We start from the raw sequence: 18,939 nt of genomic DNA on the forward strand, positions 1-18,939 counted from the left end.
TTTGAAATCTTTTTTTCACCGTGACTAAGAAAACTTTTGGGAATAAGATAATTAGATAAGAGACACTCAAAGTAATATTACAATTTCTCATTCACCGTTTTGGTTACAATAAGATCGATATAAGTTGGACAATGGGGTAAGTGGGGCATACAACCCATGCTTAGATCATAGTTCAAAATCTCGCCAAAATTTCGTTACGATTTAAAAATTTTCGGTCAAGCCAAAACGAGATGCTATGTTGAAATGAAAAAACGCAACATTTTGAAAATTTCAGAACATCTCATTTCAGAAATTTTAGAAAATTCGGTTTAAAAAATACACTAATTGGTCGAAATTTTGATCATTTCAGCATTTTAAACAAAAAAATGACCAAACAAAATTCATAAAAAAAATACAATATTTTGGCGAAATTTCTATATTTCAAAAATTTCGATTTAACCGAAATGATCTACTAAAATGAGATTTAATACTATGGCCTAGATAGTAGAATTGATAAAATAAAAAATATATGTCGAGGCCAAGCCTTACTTAACTTCCCCCCCTTCCCTTCCCCCCCCCCTTCCCCCTTCACCCTTCAAAATGGAGTCCAATCGAACCCAACAGTTTAAGATTGAACGGAATTATCTGTTTTCGATTTTAATTTAAAAACCATTGGTTTGAATAAAATCAAACCAAATGAATAACCCATACAAACCGAACTCGAATCAAACCTAAACCAGACCAATCAGACCTTTTACAAAGGGATGGGGCTTGTGGCGCGGCAGGGCGTCCGGCACCCATCGGACGGCCACAGCACCGGGGCACGGAGACCCAGCTAGTGGGCGGCATGAAAAATCAGACACGCAATTATCATGTTTGAACTTCGTCGTTGGAGGTTGGAACAGAACTCAGACTCAGACTCGAACCAAAACCATTTTTCTAAATTCCAGTCCACAATATTAGAAACGGTCGATGTAAACAATGAACCACCGCTGCCTACTCTGTAGTCTGTAGTCTCCAACAAACTTGGCCTCGTCTTCTCCGCCTTCTCTCTCTCTTCCCTCCCTAACCATTTAGATAGAGAGAGAGAGATAGCAACGGAGCAATAGAGAGATCCCAATTCCCAACTGCTTCATCCATGGCTTCTTCCCTCCTCTCTAAACCTTCTCTGAACTCCAACAACATCTCGTTCTCATCCTCTCTCTCAACTCCTCATCTATGTCCTTTACGACGCTCATCTTCCATCACATTCCATATCAGACCTCGTCGAAGGAATCCATCTGTGCAAGCCAAGATCAGAGAGATCTTCATGCCTGCTCTAAGCTCTACCATGACCGAAGGAAAGATCGTCTCTTGGGTCAAATCAGAAGGCGACGTTCTCTCCAAAGGTGAAAGCGTCGTAGTCGTTGAATCCGATAAAGCCGACATGGATGTCGAGACATTCTATGATGGAATTCTCGCTGCAATTGTAGTTGGCGAAGGAGAATCGGCGCCTGTGGGTGCCCCGATTGGGTTGCTCGCTGAATCCGAAGAAGAAGTCGCAGAAGCTAAAGCTAAAGCTGCTTCTTCGTCTAAGATTGCTCCTTCAACCCCTCCTCCTGCTGCTTCTCCGCCTCCAGCTCCTGCCACTGTTCCCTCTCCATCTCCTGTGGAGGTTTCTTCGCCGCCTGTTTCTGATGGCCCAAGAAAGATTGTTGCCACACCTTATGCAAAGAAGCTTGCGAAGCAGCATAAGATCGATATTGGATCCATTGTTGGGACTGGACAATTTGGTCGGATTACTCCAGTAGATGTTGAAACCGCAGCTGGAATTGCTCCTAAGAGTAGCATTAGCAACGTAGCTTCTGCAAATGTTGCTTCTCCTGCTGCCCCTGCTCCTCCTCCTAAAGCTGCTGCTGCTGCTGCCACTGCCCCGCTTCCTTCAATTCCTGGTTCTACTGTTGTTCCTTTTACGACTATGCAAGCAGCTGTATCGAAGAACATGGTGGATAGCCTTTCTGTGCCCACATTCCGAGTTGGGTACCCTGTTATGACTGATGCCCTGGATTCTCTGTATGCGAAGGTAATTTTTATTGGTTTAATTGATTTGTGCTTTATGCTGTGTCTAATAGGTTGTTTATGTTTGAGCTTTAGGGCTTTAAGCTGGATTTCTGTATGAATTCAGGTGAAGCCAAAGGGGGTGACCATGACGGCCTTGTTGGCTAAGGCTGCTGCAGTGGCACTGGCACAGCACCCAGTTGTGAATGCGAGTTGCAAAGATGGGAAGAGCTTTACATATAACAGCAGTATTAATATTGCTGTGGCTGTGGCAGTCAATGGTGGACTTATCACTCCTGTTCTTCAAGATGCTGATAAGGTCTGATCCCTCACTTTTCGAGTAAAAGTTTATGGAGATATTTAATAAATTCGCTAAGAAATGATTTGTTGTAGATTGGTTTGTTCATGATGGTTTAGGGTTAGCTTTTATCCTGAAATCCTATCTTGTAATGCAGTTGGATCTTTATTTGCTATCCCAAAAATGGAAAGAGCTGGTAGATAAAGCCCGGGCTAAGCAGCTTCAGCCTCATGAGTACAATTCAGGTTCTTATATGTTGGATTTTTTCTCTCAATAATCTGTATTGTTCTTCCTTGCTTGCAAGTTTAGTTGAGGCCCAAAATGAAATTGAGTCTTAATCATTACACCTCCAGGGACATTCACTCTATCCAATTTGGGCATGTTCGGAGTGGATAGATTTGATGCAATTCTTCCTCCTGGCCAGGTGAGTAACCTGTTACATATTTGTTGGATCATTAGGTTAGTGGATTATCCTTTGTTTGCTGAATTCTTAGCCTCCTGCATGAACTTTTCGGCAGGGAGCTATAATGGCTGTAGGAGCATCAAAGCCTACTGTTGTTGCTGATGGAGATGGCTTCTTTAGTGTGAAGAGTAAAATGCTGGTAAGCTTGATTTCCAACAACCAACCCCCCACCCAAAAAAAAAAAAAAAAGACCTTCCATAATGGCATGATTCTGGATCATTAGATTAACAATGTTGACATCTGACCAAAGCTGTTCCTCATTTATGTTCTTGATTTGACCAATATGAAATTCACCACCTCTTATGTGATGATCAATCACTATCTAGGGCTTGATATCAGAAGATTAACAATAATGGCACCTGAAAGATTCTGCGTTTCTCTTAGAGTTACTCATTATGCAAGTGACCACCACAATGTAGCACTTGATTTGTGAAGCATTAGATGCAACCCATCCTAATCTCAAACTTTTGAGGTGGTCATATGTACTGTGTGGGTGGCTTGATTGCTTTTTGTTATAGGGCTGCCGATGCCTATGAAACCTTTGAGAAAAAGATGGCTCCAAATCTCCTCACCTCCATACTCTCCATTTGGGGTTTGAATTAGGCCTGTAAATGAATCGGATTCGGCTCGGATACGGATCGGATGTGATCGGATCCGGATATTCTCTAGCCGAATATGGATACCTCTAAATGGATTCGGATGCGGATCGAATTCGAATTTTCAACCATCCATTTACATCTCTACCTTATGTAACCCGGACCTTCCTCCCCCTAGCAGATACAATTCACTCTCAATCCATATCTCTTAGATCATGACTCTCTTTTCCTCATATTCTAGAATCTGTTGAATCTTCAAAAACCTCAAGATCATTATTTACTTAATTTTTTATTATTGTATTCAGATTTTTTTCCAGACGGATATTTATCGGAGTATTCGGATTTTTTTTCCGGATATCTCTAAATGATTACGGATGTCCCTAAACGGATACGGATGCGGATCGAATTCGGATTTTCGGTTATCCATTTACAGCCCTAGTTTTAATGTATTATCTCAAAGATTAGCTGTAGAAGTGCCTCATTAGAATCCCATCTTGCCGCTTCATGCTGTCTCCCATTCCTCCTCCCTGTTCATATGCTTTCAATACCTTTCTCAGTACGTAAATCAATGCCTTTTCACCCTTCTTGCTCACTGTTGGTGCCTCCTAGTGTTGCTAGTCTACTCCTTACTGAGATTTTATTAGTGTAGTGGTAAATTAATCACTCAAAATCTTCTCGTAGGTGAGTTAACAATCAACCTCTTACGGGAGTGGACAATATGTATTGCAACTCTATTACCAGGTGCCACAATAACGTGAAACTTGAAGCTCCACAGAAAACCCACTGCATTTATAAAGTTTCTGAAGCCATACTAAGTTACTGGTAGCATAAGATGTTGACTTTTATTTACTAGAAACAGTAGTGGCCCAAACACATTTAACTTATTACTCTTATAAGCTACTGTATGGTTCCAACTGAGATATTATGTAAGAAGCAGAACACATCATCTGGATTTGGATCAATTTGCTTATGTAAGCTGATATTCAAAAGTGACCATTCAATTGAAGATCATGACATAGCTTGGGAAAGGGATTGAGATTCCTTATATTGTTGAATGTGTATAAGAGTGTTGGATGTGGCAAAGTTTATAGGAATTGGATTCAATTTAATCCAGGGTCACTGGGAACAATGAAGAATACATTTGTAATATCTTCAAAAGAAAGCAAACTATGTCTGATCACCTTCTTGATCATATCAAGTGGAGTCCATAAAGCAATCAAATCAGCACCATTCACTTTTCTTTTAGTCTCCGTCTGGTTGCAACTAAAGGGAAGGGAAGTGAAATAAGTTTAAAAAGAAAATAGAAACTTCTATAATCACGATTGTGTTAATACCTTAAAGTTTCACTAAATATGGTTTTCATACTTTTGAAACAGAATATTTATTTCCTTTCTTGAAACCAAGGAATTTGGTTTCAAAATGTGGTGAAATTTAATAACCATGTTGTTCCCAGGTTGACACTGAGAGGGGGGGGGGGGGGGTTGAATCAGGGTCCCAAAATTTTCCCAAATTTTGCACCCACTACTGGTCCCTAACTTACACTGAGATCCCCTTATGTGATGGCACTTAAAACACTCACTGGCACTCACCCAAGCCTTATTCCTAGAGCTGAGACACTTGACGCTGCCCTGAGCTGATATCCAGGGATTGTCATGCTACAAGATCTCGGTGAGATCTTGCTTTTATATCGGTTTCGTGGCCTACTGAAACGAGCTGCATGGAAATATATAAAATATACCATATCTCGACCGAAATCTCGCTATTTCGGCAAGATTTCGGTTAATCTCGGTTGAACCAGGCCCAGTACTATTATTATAAATACCCAATTTCGACCCAGAACTCGACAAAACTCGCTTAACTTAACATATCTCGCCTCTCTGGTTTGAAAAACTCCTCCAAACTTGTGCTTTTCACTATTTCTGTTGGGAAATGTCATATAAACTGCTGGAAATTGAAGATTGGAGATTGTTGATTGAAGCTTCAAGAACAAAGGAGGAGTTGCATTTCTTCTCAAAAATAGTGTTAGGTAAAAAACTCTTCTCAAAAACTACTTCTTGCATAGATCCACCATGAATACTTGTTTGTTGTCTACATGGTTTTTATGTGATGTATCATACACCGACCTATAGTTTGATGGAGGTAGATATATTTTTCTCTTTTTAAATTATTTATTAATTTTTCTGTAAAATAAAATGGTTTTCTTGAAATAAAAAATTGAAAAAATATGGAATTTAATTATGTGTGTTCTAAATTTTGTGTGGGATAGCCTCGCTTAGAGCTCATCTACGCCGTAGACTACTAACCTAGGGTCCGAAGTCAAAGTACCATTTGGGTTTGAATTTGTAAAAACTAATGTTTCCATTGTTTTTAGAAAGCCGGCCTAAAATAGGGTGGATGTCAAGTTTCAGGACCTATCTTGGCCATATGGCCGCCGAAACCCACCACCGAGTTTTGACGGGAAAAAATACACCAACTCACTGAGATCTCGCCAAGATCTCGGCAGAATTCGGTTTCGTGGCTGGTCGAAACCGAGTCCTAAAACCTTGGGCGGTGTCCCTCTAACAACCACTATATCTTGTATCACCCCCTACACTGGAAATGGGTTGTTGTAATTGTCTCGGCACAAACACATACGCAAACTTTAACTGGCTGAGGCACTCCCAATTTTACTAGTTCACACAGATAGTCGTGTGACTCACCTTTCCTCTCAACCACAGATAGACATACAATTCTGGCAAGGTCTACCTGGTGTGCACCCATCCTGGCTGCAGCAGAGTACCTCAATACATGACATGCAATAATCACATCCACAACACTGAGATATACGTGCTTCAGCAAGCTGCCTACGTGCACGGGGTAATACCTTAACCAGGGTTTTGTATTATATTCAATACGCACCATTATTTAGACCACTACAATGGCCCAGGTGCCTCTACACCTGCTTGAACTTTTGCATTGCAAAAGCAAGGGCTTCAACCCCAAGGTTTACACTGCCTCAACAGTGATGCAGTATCAAGCTTGAAGAAGATCCCTCATGCTGTTTTGGTCCACATCAGAACTAGACCAACCTGCAGGGCCAAGAACTAGCCTCAATTAAGCTCAGCCATGGGTTAAGCTGGCCAAAGTTAGTCCCTGCGATATTATTGCTGGTGGGGTCCATGAAGTCGACTCCAAAGAGCCACCAGAGCTGAGTTTAATTTTCTTAAAGTGTCTTTTCATTTTCCTAGGCTTAGTTAATGAGTTGATTTCTTTTTTTAGGTGCTTTAATTAGACTTTTCAGTTTTCAAGTTAATCTTTTCAGTTTTCTATGTAGGAGTCCAAAAGTTTGTGTTATGTAATTAATTTTACTTGGTATTAGTTTCTAGGTGTTGGAATATGTACACCAGAATACCATGAGGGTATTCTGATCTTTTGGGTGTTTTATTTATTCTTTATTTATGTATTTATGAGCAAGGGTAGATATGTAATTAGGGATGTGGCACTGTTCACGTCGTGAATAGTGTTTCCCCTTGTAATCTCTTTTATTATTATAAATAGAGAGCTTGATTGATCTCATTGATTATTCAAGCCATTCTCCCATTCTCAGTTCTACTAACATGGTATTAGAGCCAATTCTCTGATCTAGGTTAGAAAAAAACCTTCTTTTCTTCTATCACCTTCTCCCACGTTTCTCTCTCTCTCTCTTGGCTTCTCCTTTTGTTTTTCCTTCTTCTCATCCTTGTAAGGGGGCAAGCACTAATGAGGAAAAACCTAATCCAATGATTTAGTTGCTGCCCTCCTCCCAATCTGTTTTTTTTTTTCATAACCTAAATTCTAATCGATACTGCTGGAACCATACCTGCGATATTGGAGCTTTCCAGAATTTTGAAGATCAGATTCCTCTCACATGAAGGCCGATCCTCCATTGTTGGAGCTCCCTCTGCTTTCTTTTCCAGCACCTATCTACCTCTTCTATCTACTACACTCTCTTTTCTTTTCCAGCTTGGTTCACCCAATCGATCTCACCTTTTTAGGGTTTTTCAAAACCCTGACTCCAATCAATTTTAGGGTTCCTTCTTTCAGTTGATTCTGATTTTTTGTGGGTTGTTTTCCTCCAATACAAGGACCACTCGACCTCAATATTGCACCTTTTCAAGTTTTTTTGAAGACCCCTAACCCAATCGATCTCTACTTTTTAGGGTTTTCCAAAAGCTTGACACAAATCGATTTTTTGGGATAGGAGTGAGCTGCTATAGTGCTTTGGAGGTGGTTCTAACATTAAAAGAGACACTCTACTTCATTAATTCATGGCTTGAAGAAGGTCTATTTACTGCGATAGCTGCTGCCCTACTTTTATGCAAATTTTTGGGTGTCTCTCCCTCTTGAAGACCAAGTCTCATTCTAACTGGAGATTTGTTGTTCACATTGGAGGTCCCATTCAAGCAGTACTAATCAACATCTATTGCAAGTCTACATCAGCAATTGAAGCCCCCTTTCCTTATATCGATCTCAATTTCAGGGTTTTCCAAAACCCTGACTATAATATCCTAGGGTTAGGGCTGTCTTATCAAGCTGATTTTTTGAGGGGAGTCTTATACATACCGGAGGAGTGTTCGACCCAAATTTCAGCATTATCCTTGGAGTATTTTTTGAACAAATTCAGGTTTCTTTCTTATGATCGATTTCTCCAACTATCAACCTATATTTATCTGGTTCCTCTGTGACTGGCTGCATCAATTCCTATTGGATTCGCTGAGTTATTGTCTTCTACTTGCTAGTTCTATTGAGCTTTACTACATCCCTTACTGGTTCTGTTGATTGGCTTCTGTAAGCATGATTGGTTAACCTGTTACTACTGCCTTTATGAGGACTACTGCTGCCCTGGTTTTGAGACTGAGTATCCTACTATTGGAGATCGAAGTTCTTTTACATTGTTGAAGAGTTGAATCTACTACCTTGGAGATCAGTTTATTTGGGATTACAATAGTGTGTTCATGGTTATTGGTTGCGACTACGAATCTATTCAGTTGTGTGAAGCTTTTCTACTGGTTCATATCCAGCTTATTTTGAGAACTTGATCTGAGCATTGTTCTCTAATTCAGATCTGGTCCAAGTTTTTCTAGAAGCTTATTACATCAATTCTGCCCAGATATCTTCATCAGTCTATTCAGCATATGGGAGTTTATAGATTGGAGTTTTGCGCACTGGTTCTTTCTTGTTTGAAGATTGCTCAAGCCTTGAAGATTGAAGCCTTTCCTTGCTTCAAATCAGATCTGCAAATTGGAGTTTGGTGTTTCTCCCATGCAGGAGTTTCCATCCAAGAAGTTTGTTTGATAAATTGAAGAAGGTTGAAAATTGCTATGGTGCATTAGTTTTTCTCCATGATTCTTTATCCCACTGCCTTTTTCACTTACCCATCTCCCATATCATACCTTTGGCATTTACCCATAACCACTTTGAAAGTTTATGGTATACTCTAATTTGCTATTCCTTCTTTTTTAATTGCCTATGACACCTTTGGAAAAATTCTGGAACATTATACTTTTGCCCTATTTCTTACATCATCTCCGTTATTTGTCCATGTGTACTACTACACGTGAGGGGGGGATTATGTACAATACACTTACAAACATTGCAGAACGCAGAACTTGCAGGAACATTGGTGCAAAACATAGAAGATCAGTGTTTCTCCACCATTGCCATTGGGTATTCTTTGTTATTGGGTTGAGTTTGCCGTAAGGGAGAGATTGAAGTATTGAGAGTATTGAAGATATTTGGTTGTTGCCTGCCTATTTGAGAATTACAGTGCCTAAGTTTTTCACTTCAAGATTTTATGTCACTATTACACTCTAAGATTCATCACTAGACAGCTATTGAAGATTGGTAAAAACTTTGTTGATCAAGTCTGCCCAGGTTTTGAAGATCAATTATTTCAAGTTCTTGAAGGTTTATTTGAGAGCTTCATTCATCTGTCTGTGTGTCAAGCTGGAATGGAATTTGCCACAACTCTGTTACTCCCTATTTTGTTCAAGTTGGGCATTAGTGCCGTATATGCACCAACTTGAGGGGGTGTGTTAGAATGTTGGAGTGTAAGCATTTTTTTTTCTTATTAGTTCAAGTTGGAGCTTCTTTAGGTAATTTAATGCTTTATTGGAGATAGCTTCTAGGTGATTAATGCTTGAGTCCAATAGTCATTTTTATTTTCTTTATATACTCATGTAATCAAACAATGAAAGCGAGCTTTGAAGAATGAATTGAATATTGGATTTCATTGGAAATCAGCAGGTGTGCTTGATCACCTACAGGTGTGTTTGATCACCTTCTATCCCTCCCCTCTCCTTAACGTCTTCTCTTCTTTCTCTTCCCCTCTCAATCTCGTCTCTTCTTCTCTCTTCATCCAAGATCAAAATCTGATCCTAAAACAGCGTCTTCTCCCTTTATCCTATGCTTAACCTCCCTATAAACTAGATCTGATCTCTCTATTACATATCTGAACCTTCCGCCTGCGTCAAACAGTGAAGCCGCTGCACCGCCTGTGTGTTTAGCTGCAACTGCACACTCCCAGATACAATTTAAAGTGGGCTTATAATATTGCTCTACAATTTTTCTTTTCTAGGCTAGGAATTCGACAGATAAAACCTAGAACTAGTATATGAACATGGATACACAAAATACAAATTACAAAGCCAAGATGTGATGCTTAAACCCTGTTTGTCTTGTTCTTGGTATTTGCAGCAGCTCTGAATGGGAAGTGGAGCTTCACAAGAGATGCCCTGGCAGTGGGGTTTCTTATGTAGACTTGTGGAGGTTCACAAGGTCTTCAAGAATGGCACATGCACACACATTCTTCTTCTCTTCGTCCTTCTTTTTCTTGCAAAGAACTCATCAAATACTTCAATTCAATGCACCTTGAGATGGTGGTTGGAGATGAATCAATGCACTTCCATCGCTCCTCTCTTCTTCTTTTCTCCTCTAGGGTTTCTTCTTTTCTATTCTTAAGATCCTTGCAAATGGCCCAAAAAAATCACTTAAAAGGACTCACAAAGCCCTAATCACGAACTTGACTTAACGTCCATCTGGTCGATCGCTTGAGGCATCATCAACAGGGCTTGAACATCCAATGGCATATCGGTCGACTGCCACTCTATTTGGATGGATCTGGTCGACCGCTTGGGCATCGGGCTAATGCCTGTTTCTCTCGAGAAGTTTGGTTTGGACATCAACCGATCGACTGCTTGGAGCATTCGGTTAGCCAGATTGGCCTCTGAAACGGCCTTGGATGTCTGTCCACTCAAACTTCCATATCTCCCTCGTCTAAACTCCAATGGCCTGATTCCAGCGGCATTGGAAAGAAGACTCACATTTCATATGAAGACATCTTCAACACAGCTGAAGTGCACGGTTCCCCAAAATCGGCTTGAACCTTACTGATGTGCAACCACTGCTGTCTTCAACCACATGCCATGCCTGAAGATCATGCCATAACTTCACACTTTGCTATTGGTTTGTCCTGATTCAAATTTTCCCAGAAAGCTGATTCAGAGATCTTCACTTTTCATGTTTTGAGTTAATCTAAATTCTGACTGGAAGATATCTAAAAAATTCCATGAAGCTGCTGCACCAACATCAAATGGCCTAGCTGCCTTAGCCATGTGGCCTCTTGTGCCTTGGCTGCCATCAAGCCAGACTTGCCACCAAGGCTTTCACGTCATCACATGCAACCACCTATGCATCAACATGCATCCTCATCATGCCATGTCATGCATGCACCATGCATCGTACTATGCCTAACCTCATCATGAATGTCATGTGGCCTACAATCTCACCAAGGTTGCTGCTCTCCTCACAACTGGCTGTCATGCCAACCCGGTCATTGTTTGACACATGTAGACTCTGCAACTTAACTCCCTGGCACTGCCATATCACTCACTAACACTTTTCCACCTCACCATTACACTCCCAACACTGTCACATCACCTGTAAACACTGTGCTATACATACACATGTCAAATTGTGACCCTAGTACTGTGTGAACACATTCATCATGCCAGACTGTTAAGGATGATGCCATATTGTACTGCCAACCAAAGTTTAAAGTATCGGTATCGGGTATCGTATTGGTCGGGTAATTTTAAGAGACGTATCGTATCGTATTATATCGGAGATACGTATCAAACACTATAGATATGCATGGAAATGATCAAGATACACATGGAAATACACTTTTGGAACAAAAAAACAATATAAATGTTACAAATCCTGAGATGAAAAGGAAAAAACTAGAGAAAAAGCGATAAAAGAAGAAGAGATGGGGAAGAAAAGAAGAGAACTCGATGCTCTGAGTTCCTCTCCCACAGTTTGTATTTATAATAATAACCAATTACATCAAAATAGGAAACTCATTCCTTGTCAACCAAGAAACTAAAAATAATAAGAAACTAACCCTAACAACGGTGGAAACAAACTAAGAAACCAAGATAGGGACAATCCCCCTATTCATGGTAAATTACCCAAACTACTCTTGTACGACCACGGCACAAGGGCCCATTCTCAACACTCCCCCTCAAGCTGGAGTACACATATAGCAAAAAGAAATCTCCAGCTTGAAACAAAAGCACAAGGTAACAATTGTAGCACCACCCAGCAGCCCATCACTAGCTCAAGCACAATGGCCACCAATCAACAACAATAAGTAAATGAAACCGTGTCGAATAGAACCAAACAGCAACGAGCAATAATAAGCAGTAGAGAACCCCAACCACGATCAAAAGATCATATAACAGCAACAACAACATCACAAAATCTTCCCAAGGAAGACAGGTAGTAGATAAGCATCTTCCCAAAGAAGACAAGTAAAAGTGCAGCTTCAACAACTACATCACAAGAAGAATCTTGTAACTCTCTCAGAGGCACCCTTTCACAAAAGGCTACTGTCTCAGAGGTACTACTGCGGTACTGGTACATTAGCTCGGGGCTTGTAGAATGCGGACCCAAATCACAAAGACAACATCTAATTGCTGACAGACCAATCAAAGACAACATATGGTTGCTGACCGACCACACAAAGATAGCATATGGTTGCTGACAAACTACTCGGCATAAGGCAGCTGTGGATCAAGTAGATAAAAGTTGTACTGTTGCTGAACCAAACACATAAACTCTTATTGTTTCTGTGGATACGAGTAGATGACACGTATAGATAAAAATAATCTTTAAGAATGAGTGACTGAAGCAAATAAGTCTTCAATCATGTAGCAACGCACCATGCTGATGGCTAGATAAATCAGACAAATTTCCAAATAATTCTTGAGCAACGCAATAACCACAAGCACCAATAATCACCAAGATAAACTCCAATCTCCCCCTCACGTGTAGCATTACACGTGGACAAATAAGGTAAAGCCAATGGGAGACAGCCAGAGTGTGCCAAGAATGCCAATCTTTTAAAAAAAAAATTGGAACTCCAAATTGATATGACCGGGTCCACCATTTAATTTGCAAGTCCAATGGCAATTCTGTAAATAATTAATGCAATTTCCAAGTGATGCAAAAACCAGGTCAAAATACCCAATTTGGTTTGTGTGGACCCACCCAAGTACACAAGAGGCAATAAACAAGGGTTAATGGCAGGAACTGTAATTAACTCAATGTGAAAAGGGAAGGGCATGGCTGTAATTAAAGAAATACAAGTAAAGCCCAAGCAGGGTCAAGGGTAAACTTGTAATTGAAAGTAAAATAAGGACAAAGTTGAATACTAGAGCAAGGGGAGGGGTAATGTAGGAAAAACAAAAGTGGATGGCAATAATGGGTGTCTTCAACCGTTATTAAAGTGGATGAGCTTTAAGTGGAGGGCAATAATGGGAAAACAGAATAGAAAGGTTAAAAGGTTGAGTCACTACCCATGATAGAAGGTAATCTCGAAAAACAAGGAAAGAACCACAACCATGGCGGAAATTAACCAGGACAGAATCTCGGAAGGTGGTAACCTCAGGGAGAGGTCGCTGCAATCTTCAACAGTTCAAACAAACGAAAAAAGAGTAAAAATCCTTAGCAGCAAAATCAAAGCAAACAAACCAAGTAACCTGGAATTTCTGCAGCAAATCGATATTCCTCAACAAATCTTCTGGTGGTAAATCAATTACTCAACGGAAAATTGATCATAGTAGAAGCAGAAAACGACAACAATAGCAGCAATAATCGATAGCAAAGATGGGCTTCTAGTCTCCTTTGATAACTGCATCTTCCTCAATGAACTAGGGTTTCCTTCTTCAAATCAGAATTTAAAATCGACTCTCAACGGCAATTACGGTAGAGAATCAGGTACTGGTTACATCTCTGATACAATGTTGCAAATCCTGAGAAGAAAAGGAAAAAAACTAGAGAAGAAGCGATAGAAGAAGAAGAGATGGGGAAGAAAAGAAGAGAACTCGATGCTCTGAGTTCCTCTCCCACAGTTTGTATTTATAATAATAACTAATTATATCAAAATCGGAAACTCATTCCTTGTCAACCAAGAAACTAAAAATAATAAGAAACTAACCCTAACAACGGTGGAAACAAACTAAGAAACCAAGATAGGGACAATCCCCCTATTCATAGTAAATTATCCAAACTACCCTTGTACCACCATAGCACAAGGGCCCATTCTCAACAATAAATAAGCAATATATAACAAGTATCATACATAAACACTAAATGGGGAATAATGTATAACCAAACAAGTGCATTAAATTAAAATTGTTATAAAAATGAGGTTTCTTACATGTTGTAATAGTCTATATCCATGAAGAGTATTGGATGATTGTGTAGCACTACTTTATTCGTTTTTGAGTCCAAAAGTGTGAAAAACCAAGATTTTAGACTTGTGGTTGAGAGTTTTCCTTCATTTTTCTATTAGAATAGGAGCTGTATCGAGTCTGTGAGTGAAAAGGGTTTTTTCTATGGAATGTATCGAACTGTATCGGCTGATACGTATCGATACATATCGATGCGTATTAAACCACCCACAGAACCTTTTACCGGACGTATCGATGGTATTGATATGTATCGATCATATTGTATCGTATTGGCCCGTATCGGCCGATACATTTTGATACAATCCGAGACTCCATTTTTTTTTTAAAAGAGAGACGTATCGACATGTATCGTATTGGTACCGACCGATACGATACGTACCGATACTTTAAACCATGCTGCCAACTCACAATGTGCCTTCTAGATCATGCTGTACCCTGATCAGCCATCTGTCATACCTCTGTCATGTTGCCACTATCACTGTCATCTGTGCTAGAATACTGTCATCCCTTTCACATCGATGAAGTGTCTTGCTACACCAGTACATTGTTGTACATGTCTGTACTCATAGCCGCCATCTGTACTGTTGCTCTGTTGACTGTATTGCACCAAGATGTACTGTGTTGACAACAACCAACACACATGCACTTTGTTGACAACAGTGACAACCAACACGCAGACATTGTTATCTGAGCTGTGTGTTCAACAAACCAGATTTGCAATATTTTGGAGTTGGTTACACAATCATGTTAGGTAATAATTACAAAAGTTACCATCTTGGTTTTGATGTGATTCACCTCATTCCTTTTATTTCGCTCGCAACCAGACGGAGCCTTAGTTGAAATTGGATCTTGGAAAGGTCTTAATTAAAAGTGGACCTTGAACATAAGAATTTGCTCCTCTTTATGTTAAAAGTCAGCGGCGCAGATTTAGAACACTGATGAAGTAAATTTTTTTTCAAGTTCTCTGTTTTAAACAAAGAATATAAAGCTTTGGTTTCCTACATGTGGGTTGTATCACAAATTATTGATCTAACTCCTGTTACTGGAAGGGAATGTTTCAAGTCCACGTCAAATACATGGTGCCATTCAGAATAGATAACCCATTTATCTTGGGCCCAGAAAATGGCAAAAGATATTCATAATAAAGCTGTAGAAATGTGTACCATCTCTTTTCTGCATAAAGTCATGTTCTATAACCCTACACATTTTGAATGGTAGACTTATACTACACAGTGTGGTCAAAGCAACAGGTACCATTTTCAGAGGGGCAACCTAAGTACATGCATTGACACGGCTGGGAGTCCGGTGGGACATAAATATGAGAAAGACGAGAAAGAAGATGGAGGAAAATGGTGTGGGAGGATAGGGATTCAGAATGAGTTATGTGGTTAGTTGCGGTTGAACCCTACATCTCCTTTCATAGATTCCCCGCCAATGCCACTCTTAGAAGGTTATATAGCAAAGAGTTGGAACAAATTGTTCATAGAGGAGATTAGATATCTAGCCTTTCTTTGGAGGTTAGATAGTCTATATGGTTAACTGGATGATATGAGCCAGACAGTAACTTGTGCAAAATTTCCTTCAATCTCCAAGTAGTTAAACTAATAAATTGATATACCTAAACTGAAAGTCAAGGCTTGATCTACACAACCACCGAATCCTCTACTCTGATATGGAAAACCTTGCAGCTTTCCAATATAATCTTGAGGCTGTTCCAATGCTCATGATCTAGATTTCCCAGTAGAACAATTCTCAAAGTTTATTTGGTGGCATGAACCGCAGGAAATCCATTTTCCCACTACAGTAGTTGAATGAGGTTTTACATAACCATTTTATTTCCATTATATAGTCCAAAGATGTGCTTCGAAATGTTTACAGTGGAAGCAACCATATCAAGCAGACCACCATGGACTCAAGGATGGTTTAAGGCCAATAGAAGTGCCCCTAAGATCAAATGGTTGTGCTGAGCATGAATTTTTCTTATGCCATCCCCAAGGATGTATGCCTATAAAATTTGCCTTCTTACCTAGCAGAATAGGATTCAAAGCTTAAGAAACGTCATGGATGTCATTAGGAAAAACCAATGCAAACTGAAGAGACCTAAAGAGTCTAGAGTGGGCCTTACTACTTCTATCCCTAAGGAAATTCTCCTCTAAACAATTTGATCTGTGGGAGTCATTTCAATGACAGAGTCTTTGGGTACTATATATATGTCAAAATCATCTGTAAATGGCCTTTCTCCAGCTACTAGCAATATCTTTCTTACTGAAGTAGTATAACTGTCAGAGAATTGACCTCATAGATTCTTTCAGTTAGCATTTACATGAAAAATCATCCTTTAGTTCTACCATATGCATTTCCCACATAGGACTACGTATATCTAAACCAAAAATGTCATTAAAATAATTGATGCTTCTTGTATTAAGAATCCTTGAGTCGTTTTATCTATTCATGGGGTCCATCGTCTCTATGCTTCAACTCAATATCCAATGCACAGACTTGCTACTACTTGTTTCCTCTTAGGTGAGAAAAACAATATGGCATTGTTGTTTCTAAATTTGGTGATCTATTTCTTCCATGATCAGTGTTCTTTTGTGTAAGATGGTTGAAGTCTAGAGGAATGATAAGGAAAATGGTGGAGTGGGGATCCTTTTATTATTGTATTCACTATTCACAATCTTCTCTCTGGCCCTTGGAATTCTTGTTGAAAGGAGTTATCATTTTTTCACGACTTCCAATGACCTTTTTATGGGAGCTCATGTTTTGAAGAAAGTCCTTTTGAAAATCTATGGTGCTGGTTTTGGGTTGTTCATGGAGAAAAAGACTGTTTTTGGCTTGTGTTTCTTCCTTTCATTTTAGGTAATGAAGTTTGTAGGCTCTGTTTTTAGCCTTTTCTTTGTTTTTCCTTTTCTCATTTAGTCATTCTATTACAAGTGGAATCGGTTCCTCAACCCTTCTTCCATTATTGCTGAATCTATTCATGTAGATTTCCTTATTGGTTGCATAAGTTGGGTTTCTGAACTTCACAACTTGTGCAACTTCAATTTGTGGGAGTTCATCTTTATTTAATGATTCAAGCCATGCTTCAATGCCCTGAATACCACCTTTAGTTACTCTAAAATCGAGCCATCCTATCGGTATGATTTGAATCTTCCCCAACCCCTTTTCTTCTGCACATTTGACTCTCACAAATACACGTTGCTGCTGCACATTCGATTCACACAAAAACAGCTTACTGTCCCTTTATGTGGGAACTGATTTATACCCCCTTTTCTGCTTTACATTCGATTCCCATAACTACATCTTGCTGCTGCACATCTGGTTCTCACAAACACAGCTTGTTATATCTTTCTGTGAACTGATTTGTATTCCTTTTCTGCTGCACATTTGATTCCCACCAACACAGCTTTCTTTATTCTTTGTGTTTGGACTGATGTGTTAATAGAGCCTCCTCCTTGTGCTGTACTGCATCACTTGTGTTACCATCCTTTTCAACTATATCCTGTTGGTGAATAAAATACGTATCAGCTATATGGCCATTCTGACTCAGCTGAAGTGCATCATTTTGTTAATGGTAATAACACCCAGTCACCACCTGTGAGAAAGCTGGTGTGCATTTGGAGGTCTAAAGTATATGTCTGAATGTATTTTGTAATCTTAACACTTCTGAGCAGAGATAAATTTTAGCATATGTTAACAAGTCTTTTAGATGATTAAAAACCATTTTTTAGCCTTTTTTCATCTCATAAAAGAATGTGTTTCTGGCCTTCTCTGTTTTCTTCCAAATTAGAAACAGTAAAGAAACAGTGTCCTTGACATTGCTAAAGTGCATTTAAAAGAAGTTAAATATATGGCCCACATTAATGCATTAGTTTTCTGGATGGTTCCAAAGGATTCTCCCTGGCCTTTGAGCAGTAGTCTATTTTGGGAAAATATATTCATCCCCCTCCTCCCCCCCCCCAAAAAAAAAAAAGGTTTTGAAAACTGTTACATTTACTTTAGTACTCCTTGAAGGTGATTCCGCAGAATAAAGACAAAGTGTTGTGTGTGTGTGTGTGTGTGTGCAGGTGAATGTTACTGCTGATCATCGCATAATCTATGGTGCTGACTTGGCGGCATTCCTTCGGACGTTTGCAAAGATTCTTGAGAATCCTGAGAGCCTAACATTGTAGATGATCAGCTGGGTTTTATTTTGAGATTTATGATTTTGAGCCTTTTGTATTGGTGGAAGAGGACATGAGAACGGATGGTCCTTGGGTGTGGAACTTGAATTTGTAGTAGTCCCGTTCTAACTGTCCAACAAATATGTCGTGGTTTCGTTGTATTTTATTCACTTTCTTATTTAGAAGGGGTAGTTTCTAATTTTGTAATTTTAGTTAGAACTATTTAGGGAAGTTGCAACAACCATATTTTTGGATATATCTTTTGAAAAGTGCAGTGAAACTTTGAAAATTCTTAGTCTTCCAGTAGAATTAATGAGCAATATGGTTTCTGTTTCTTTTTATGTGGTTCCGGCATTCTTTATTGACAATTCTTCGTCCTTTGATGATTGAATTTTAGAGCAGTTGATAAACCTTACATCTGGAAGAGTAAAGTCTCAAACCTTATGCATTGTAAACATATAAGCCAGATTTTGGCCTACCATTTGATGCGACTGAGATCAAAGATGTTTACTTGTTTGTTATATCAGTCATATGAGAGAGCTTGTTTAAACGTTCTACATTAACTTAGTCATGTGATGTCTTCTTCATACACTCACCATCTTTGCCCAGCTTATTAAAGTTTTCTGTT

At 39.4% G+C, this 18,939-nt stretch overlaps 1 protein-coding gene across 1 annotated transcript; it reads left to right on the forward strand.

Moving 5' to 3' along the window:
- Window positions 1-1,036: 1,036 nt before the first annotated feature.
- LOC122664595 (dihydrolipoyllysine-residue acetyltransferase component 4 of pyruvate dehydrogenase complex, chloroplastic) lies at window positions 1,037-18,651 on the forward strand. The gene is made up of 6 exons (XM_043860486.1): window positions 1,037-2,041; window positions 2,144-2,335; window positions 2,472-2,559; window positions 2,668-2,738; window positions 2,833-2,916; window positions 18,216-18,651. The coding sequence occupies exons 1-6, from the start codon at window positions 1,118-1,120 to the stop codon at window positions 18,318-18,320; spliced, it is 1,464 nt and encodes a 487-aa protein (XP_043716421.1). The 5' UTR covers window positions 1,037-1,117; the 3' UTR covers window positions 18,321-18,651.
- The last annotated feature ends 288 nt before the right edge of the window (window positions 18,652-18,939 follow it).

This window comes from Telopea speciosissima, chromosome 6 (assembly GCF_018873765.1).
Source record: "Telopea speciosissima isolate NSW1024214 ecotype Mountain lineage chromosome 6, Tspe_v1, whole genome shotgun sequence".
Taxonomy (NCBI): Eukaryota; Viridiplantae; Streptophyta; class Magnoliopsida; order Proteales; family Proteaceae; genus Telopea; species Telopea speciosissima.